The 8,209-nt window shown below is 37.9% G+C and overlaps 1 protein-coding gene across 2 annotated transcripts; it reads right to left on the bottom strand.

Moving 5' to 3' along the window:
- Positions 1-366: 366 nt before the first annotated feature.
- LOC142541064 (protein STICHEL-like 2) lies at positions 367-5,548 on the bottom strand. Of its 2 annotated transcripts, none has more exons than XM_075647603.1 (8): positions 5,405-5,548; positions 4,861-4,941; positions 2,762-4,487; positions 2,463-2,682; positions 2,213-2,395; positions 1,891-2,106; positions 773-1,313; positions 367-698 (listed from the first exon to the last, which is right to left on the bottom strand). In XM_075647603.1, the coding sequence occupies exons 3-8, from the start codon at positions 4,403-4,405 to the stop codon at positions 602-604; spliced, it is 2,901 nt and encodes a 966-aa protein (XP_075503718.1). In that variant the 5' UTR covers positions 4,406-4,487; positions 4,861-4,941; positions 5,405-5,548; the 3' UTR covers positions 367-601. The 2 variants fall into 2 exon arrangements, with proteins under 2 accessions (XP_075503718.1, XP_075503719.1); XM_075647604.1 differs by having other exon boundaries at positions 2,762-4,407.
- Positions 5,549-8,209: the final 2,661 nt, after the last annotated feature.

Below are 8,209 nucleotides of genomic sequence, written 5' to 3'. Positions count from 1 at the left end.
AGCCCCTCCGACGCTCAGGTCATAAACTGAAGATATAAAAAAAGAGCAGCTAAAGATACTGCCGAAAAACAATATAATAATGAATAAATTAGACACTCAAATCTGGTATTTATAGAAAAATAATTGAGCCAGTGCTTGGACTCCCACCTTGGCTGCGAATGGGCCAGGATACCAGATCTGGTTTGGGCCTAAACTTAGCGAGCCCATCCATTGAGTATCAATAATCATTATTTTTATTCCGACAAACCATCAACGATCTAACTAGTCTCGTTATGCTGCTTTCATGTATAAATTTTATTTATGCCAACAGCATGTCATCGAGAATTTTTAATTCCAATGTGTTTACTTGGCTGTCTCGGGAAACCCCAACAAAAACAAATCAAATCTCCATTCAAGGTACAAATCTGAGTTATTTACAGCACTCAGATAAAATATACTAGATAAATGGAGTAAATGATGAAAAGAACAGTGATTGCAGAAAGATTTATGATGAAACTTTGCAGCTGCATAGGCTACAATCCACCAGGCACTCATTCGGCGGTTGATGTCTCAGCTTTCACACCAAAACATTGCATTTCTCCGGTCATTTATCACAATTCCCTCACAAAAACAAAAGGTTTCCACAAGAACTGATAGATACCTTACGGAAAGGGAATTTGGCCGCTCTCCAACAAGGCAATTTCCAAGGCTTCCTCGATCTGCAAACAACATAAACAAGTTGCATTAAATAATCACTTTCAGTATATATATAGTCTTCACGTTTGACATATACCTTAGCAGAATATCTGGCTTCAAGATCATTGAATCCGGGCATCCGCTGTTGATTTCCTTGTGTACAGGAACAGCACCCATTCGATTCTTTCTTTCAGTGCTACGAGGCAATGCTCTCTGGGGCCTGGGGGTATCTACACTAATGCTTAGAGCATTTCCATCAGTGTTCCTTATGGTTTTCACCATCTCTTCTCCATGGCAACATGTGAATGAGATTCGAGACTCGCACTCATGTGAACACATCTCAACACACTTATTGCTAGGCCTGATTATTGGAGTCAAATCAAAACTTTCCCAAGGATTACTTCCATTTTCTGCCGAAAACTCCGACCTAAGATGCACTCTACGTGAGCAACTGAAAAAACTGAAAGATGGCTTCTTGAACGTTACATGTTTGTTTGCAGCATTATTGGCAAGATTTAATCTCAGTTCCACATTATAACCGAGCAAATGCTGAAGTGCACTAGCAATCATTTTCCATGACTTTTCAGTCTTACGTACATATTTAGGATTAGTAAACTCCAACTCTGCCACTGCTATGCCTGGGATATACACAAGATTTGGCCATGAGTTATCCTTAAATCCACATTAATTGTCATTCATTTACGTTAATGAACAAATTAGCGACCTTGCTGGACTGTTTGGCAAAAGGGGATTAACTAGAACAGATAAGCTTAAACTACTCCGGCGACAGAAGATGCTTCTGAGTTGTAGAGGCTCACTCTAAGTAAAAATTATAATGTCTCTCAAATCTCGAATACTCTCTTTGAAAGTTAACAACCTTGAGCGTGTTTGAGGTCCACCAACTATAGTTGTATATTTTAATACATTTTCTCACAATAAAACCAAGTGGTTAAATTTAACTTGAAATTAATATTAAATGCATAAAAATTCATCTTCGTCAAACATAATGCCGCAGACGCCTAGAAATAAGTACCCAAGACCAACTTACTAACAAAGGGCATTGTGCACCAAATATTTTGTTCTGGCAACCTCAATACTCCGACACTACATTCAAACCACTTGTCACAAAGGCACAAGCTCACGAGGGATTGGTCAACAATAGTTGTACATTATAATATTATGACAGTGGACACGGTGTGTGATTAAATAACTTACCTAGGGGGGTGAGACGAACAGACACCAGCTTTCCCTGATTTTGGAGGAATTTTTTAAAAGAACGGGGCCGACACATTTTAGTGGCTCTCCTCCAAACCAACTCCAATGTTACCCCACCATCCCGAGTCCCTGGTTTCCCAGATACAGCATTTCCACTTGCAGATGTTACAAGATGCTTCAAACACTCCCCAGTTGATGATGTACTGCAGAAATCACCTACAAAGTGGAGCATGGTTAGAGTGCTGATGTTATGTACCTTTCTGATACATGAGTGGCTTGCCCAAAATTTACAAGTTAAAAATGTTTTTCTACTAGTTTTCACCTTGTGGGTGTAGTGATCTAGGGCTCAACCTTGGATTACTGTCATCGTATGACATATCGGCAGAACTTAACTGTAGAAGAGCTGCAGTGAGCCATGTTGTCTGGTTCTTGGACATTCTTAACTGTTTCTCAGCTTCTGAGAGTATTTTTAGTGCGTGACTTAGCTGTTGCGTGTCAGCTTCAGCTGCAGCACATATTAACTCTTTTAGACTAAAATAATATTCACCAACACAGTTTACAATAAAACTTACACTTGTGCAAGTCAAAAAGCTTCCTTTTGACTTCTGATACACCTACAGGGTATTTGCCTGCAAGAATATCCATTATGAGATTTGCCAATTGTGATACAAGTTGCAACGGATCTATCCGCAATCCCATTAACTCTCTGGCTCTTATGACTGTATTTGAAGCATCAGATGATAATGCCAAATACAACAAATCCAGCAACTCATCATCAGAGACAACTCCATTCTAAGCCACCAAACTTGAAGTTAGACTGGAATCCCAACAAGTTGTAGAAAAATAATCAACAAAAGAATTAAACACTCACTGCTTCATAAACCAATGGCACATTAATCTTTTTTCCAAGCAAACTCAACTGATCAAGCATCATCTCTGCTTCACGCAGCGAACCATTTGACTTAGTAGCAACTAAGTTTAGTGCATCCCGATCAAATTCAAGACCTTCTTTTGCACATATTTTTTCTAACCTGATGGCGATGTCAACATCTTTTAGCTTCTGAAAATGGTATTTCTGAGATTTAGTTATCGCACAACGAGGCAGCTTATCAAGTTCAGGAGTGACCATAATGAAAACAAGTTGTCGAGGAAGCTCCTCGAGCTTGTTCATTATGGTAGCCCATGTTTCCCCTCGCAACAAGTGGCACTCATCTATAATATAAACCTTAAATCGTGAGAAAACTGGAGGGATATCTGCATCCTTGATAAGAATCCGTAACTTTTCGGCTCTGTTGATTTTTGCAGAATCCACTTCCCTGACATCTAGACTCTTTCCAGATAAGAATAATATACAATCATGGCACAAGCCACACGGTTTATCAAACTCAGGAGAGAGACAATTTAGCGCAGCAGCAAATATCCTTGATGCGGATGTCTTACCTATTCCACGTGGACCATGAAACAGATACGAGGAAGCTATCTGACCTTGAGAGATGGCATTCAAAAGAGACCTCGTTACCATGTTTTGCCCCACCAAGTCATTAAATGATTTTGGAAGAAACTTTTGACAGAGATTCCTAGGACTATCCTGATACCAGGAAAAATCTTCACTCTTGCACTTCCAATCCAGGTTCTCTTCAGTTGATAGTGCTTGCCCTGAATTTCCCAACAAAAGAATTTGTTCTTCCACTTCATGAGGAACATTAGAATCCCTAAGTTTCAAGGTCCTTGACCAACAGCTGTTAATCCCACATCCTTGATGACCAAACTCCGTTACACCACCATCTTTATTTCCAGCTAATGACCTTCGGTGCCTCGAAACTTCCCTCTTGTGATCACTAACAGCAAAGCACTGACAACCTACATGATCCACAATATCATCACCATCTGTCACTCTAAACAAATTTTCACGCTTTCTACGCCAGCATTTCCTCTTTGAGCCTCCAAAACTTTTCTTTTCTGCTTGCTTTGATGCTACTTCAGGTTCATCATGTGAACCCCCACCTTCGGCCCGGTAACTGGATGGTGTTCTACACTCCAATTCCAATTCTTTGTCTCTGCAGTTTTTGCAATAACTTTCGCTCAATGTTGTGCTCTTACACCAAATTTCCTGGCTCAAGGAACTAGCATCTGAGCCATTAACACACGTGGACTTTTCAGTTGTCAATCCTGTGTTTTCAATTGAGTCTCCTAAAGTTTCTCGAGAGACTAATCTTGAATCAGTGCGTCTTATAACTCTATACAGCTCATCATCACTCACATGCTGTTCCTCCCCCAAGAATAATCTTGATCTTCTCAATACAGAAAGATTGTTATCAATATTGCCTTCATTGTGGCCATTTTCAATTCCCAAAACATTGGGATTATTTAAATTCTTTTCCCAATTAATGCTGTCAACTAGGGAAGATAATTTGCTCATAGAGTTAGTAGATGGATCCCGCAGAGACCTCACTCTCTTAAGTGCTATCAGTGCTCTTGATATAGGAACATCAACAGAATGCCGCCGTACATCCATTGCTCAAACAAAACAAATAAATTTTCTTACTGAATGTGGAACGTTTGTTATAGGAACCACCAAAATAAATTACAAAGTCAATCTGCAATGCACAAAAAACGGGGACTCAAAAAGTCATTTTCTAACTTGAATCGTGTTCTTTCCCCGTGCCCAAAACAGGTATTTAGAGATGGGTAAAAATGGGAGAGAGAAAAAATGGCGTAGTTGGCAACAAATGGAAGAAAAACGAAAGAAAGATTTCACAAAAACAGTTAACATTTGGATTAGCATGAAAGCAAATGATATTGGCCTTCAGTTATCGTATAAACTTTAACATCCATAACCGTCATTAACTTTAATTTAGCACTTCTATCTACCAAAAACAATAATAATAAATCACAACTTTGGCCAATTTCTAACAAAGAATACTCAAATAACCATCCACAAAAAAGATAAAGAAATATGCAGCTACATACTAGAAATGAAGCACAATGTATCGCCTTCTCTCAGTGAACAACACCGCAAAAGTTGAAAATTCCAGTGGCCAACATTTTCACCTGAAAATTTGCACAGAAAACGTCAAGCAAACCTTACCAAATACACTCACCCACACACAAAGGGATAAATAAAAAGGCATACACAAATGTAATGTTTTAAATTAAAAATCCCAACTTCGCCATCCCTCTTACTTTAAAAAATTTTAAAAAAAGAAAAAAAATCTCGAAATTCGAAAAAATCACATAAACAAATAGCAGCAAGTCTTTCTCATTTACTAATACGTTCTTGACGAGTATTAAACTCCTGCATTCCCAAAAAATAAGGTGGAAAAAATGAAAGTTTGGGAAGAAGCAGCACATGGGTTGCCCGCTTCCCATTTAAATACTCGGAAAACCTCAAGATTCCGACTCAAACCGAGATTTTAGGCAGACCCACCACGAAAAGACTGTAAATTTATGCAGGACAGAGAAGTATATACAAACACGATACATACACAGTCCCTAGCCCAAAAAGAACACTGACCTATGCAGTTTTCTCGGGGCTGGAGCCGGAGATGGTGGCATGTGGTTCAGCAGTAAATGTTATTAATGAGAACGGGCGGTACACGCCATATTTCATTAAGATCCATATTAATTGTTTCTCATATTTTCATTCGAAACGAAAAAATTTTAAAGATATATTGTCACATTTGCTGTTCATTTTCGGCACTTTGGCAGTGGTTTTGGAAGCTTTTTATCTTTATTTTTTTAGTTTCTTTTCTCCATATTCCCTCTTTTGGTCAGTAGGGGTAGCTTGGGAATTTCGTACCTGACAGTTGCAGTTAGTTAGGTTTGGCAGTGGAAAAGGAGCACTTCACGTGGCGGCGCGTGGTAACACGCTTTGTGTTGTTTGGCTGAGCTGGGTAGTAGCCAGATTCATTCATACAGTTAAAATTTTATTCTTCAAATAAGTGATTTGTCTGAAAGTTTTTTTTTAAAAATTATAAATTAGAGTATAATTTTAAAAAATAACTCAGATGAACGATTATCATCGGAGGACACCCCATAAAAAAATAAAATAAATTATAATAAAACAATGTTAGGCTCGGGAAGAAAAGAATATTCACAGCTATTTTTTCGACTTTATTGTTTAATCTTCTCCTTTCCACATCGGCTTTTTTTCTCTACTGATTCAAAGTTTGATCATTGATGCTATTACATACATATTAAAAATAATATATATGCATTATTTGATATGACTCTTCAATAACATGAAACGCAAACGTGATCTAGACAAAGTCACGTCTTCGATTTAATGAAATAAAGAACTTGTTGTGTTGTCTCGATCTTTTAAAACACGTATTGTAGTGAAAATTGTTAGACTAGTTGCCCAGTGAGCTAACTTATGGGTTGAGCTTTATTGACTCTCATGTAAAAACAGTTGTTATTTTAATAACATTTTACGGTTTTATCCAATTATATCATTTAATTTATATATATACTTATGGCAACCTGCATAGATAAAGTCATTGAATATATTATAGGTATCATGAGGTCTGCTTCTTGACGTAAAATCATGAAACACATTAGAAATCGTACGGTATATTTTAAACGGGTTCCTAGTCGAATCAATCGTCTAAAATAAGGATAAAGGTCGCGCTTGAAACTAGCATATGTTATGTAAACATCATATTTCATTGGTAAGGGTATGGAGAAGTACATTTGTGGGGACCCGGGCTCTAACTCAGTTCTTTACGGGATTAATCGGATCGTTGTTAGAAAACGTGGGTCAAATTTTTGCTTTTAACTATAAATCAAATGTTTATAAACCAAGCATAAGAATTCTTTTTATTTAATTACAACAAACGTAAATACATGGTTTGTCCTAATACATCCATACCAAACTAAAGTTTCATACCATACAATTTCCAAATCATAAGTAGTACAAGTCTAGTACAATAACCACTAGCAGTCCTCTATGCCCGAAGCCACCACTCTATCTCGATCTCATCTCGATCGTGACCCTGATCCTGTCCCACCTGTTGTTATGCACACATACAGACATAACAACAGCCGGAAACTCCGATGAGAACCAATCCCAGTATAAAACATGGTATGCATGCATAAACAAAATATAAATCATGAAACAACTATCATGAATAATATCAAAAGCAATAGGTTCCATAGTCTATGAAACCAAATCAATATAAGCATGAAATATCAATCAAATCATGTCCTGACTCAATTCGACTCTACTCTAGGGATCCCGATGTGAATAAAACGTCGTTGTCTGTTACCTACCCTCCCAATCGGGGTAACGGTACGTCTCATTCCTAGATTTCGGTCATGTCTGTATCGAGTGTCTACACATGGAGTCGAACTGCTCCCATGCGACGATACTACCGAACATCTAGTTTGACAAATCTGTCAATGACTCCTATCTCAAGGCTTGAATATAATCTATAAACAAGGGATAGACATTCAAAATATAAACATAATCTAGTATGTGATTTTGTTGGGAAACTTAAATTGAATCTCATTTGAGTTGTGTCTCCCCAAACAAAACATGAATTATACCTTTCTTGTTGAATCTTTATCGATGTCGAGGTCTCGAAGTCGAAGTGAGGCACAATGAATCTGAAATGGTAATGTTCAATAGATACAAGATCAACATTCTATTCAATCCATACATGTACGTCACAATATTCATTCTCGGTACATTTTGGACGGCATAACGACGTATTATTTCGATACCGATCAACTCACACAACAAGAATCAATATCATCAACTCATATCCCTCATACTCTATACATCATAAACTCATATCAATTCTGAAACCTCCATATTTCCAATTCAAGACATGCTGAAAATCATAATAATTGCATACAATAATATTTCTTCGATCCGACTATGAGTATACGATCACCAACTTCACAAGAACACATAATCTAGTGTAATTCACAATTTCCTCAATCACAATATCTCAAATCATGCAGGAATTGGATGAAACTTACATCTTCTTGTAGCCCTTGAAGAGAGGAGCTCAAAACCGAAATCGGATTAACGTTTGGATGATTGAATCTTGTAAAATCAAAGTCCTAAAAGAGTTGAAGCTTTGAGGAATTTCTCTGGAGCTTCTCGGTATTCCTCAGTTGAAATGGGAAGGAAAGAAAACACATATCCCTTATATTGCATGGCAAGGACAAGTGTTATCATTTTCAAGCAACACGTCTCGCGCATATGCGCGACATCATCCGCGCATATGCGCGAGACCTACTGGTCTCGGCAATGCAAATCTTAACACCTCGCGCATATGCGCGCTTCATCTCGCGCATATGCGCCAAAGCT

The sequence above is a fragment of the Primulina tabacum genome, chromosome 3 (assembly GCF_025594145.1).
Source record: "Primulina tabacum isolate GXHZ01 chromosome 3, ASM2559414v2, whole genome shotgun sequence".
Lineage (NCBI taxonomy): Eukaryota > Viridiplantae > Streptophyta > Magnoliopsida > Lamiales > Gesneriaceae > Primulina > Primulina tabacum.
Note: the sequence above shows the minus strand (reverse complement) of the source record. Positions and strands in the feature narration are given on the sequence as shown.

Coding starts and splice junctions, on each gene's coding strand:
- LOC142541064 (XM_075647603.1), bottom strand. CDS start 4,405: ATGGATGTACGGCGGCATTCTGTTGATGTTCCTATATCAAGAGCACTG. Junction 2,396..2,462: donor GCTTTTTGACTTGCACAAGT/GTAAGTTTTATT, acceptor TATGTGCTGCAG/CTGAAGCTGACACGCAACAG. Junction 699..772: donor AAGCCAGATATTCTGCTAAG/GTATATGTCAAA, acceptor TGTTGTTTGCAG/ATCGAGGAAGCCTTGGAAAT.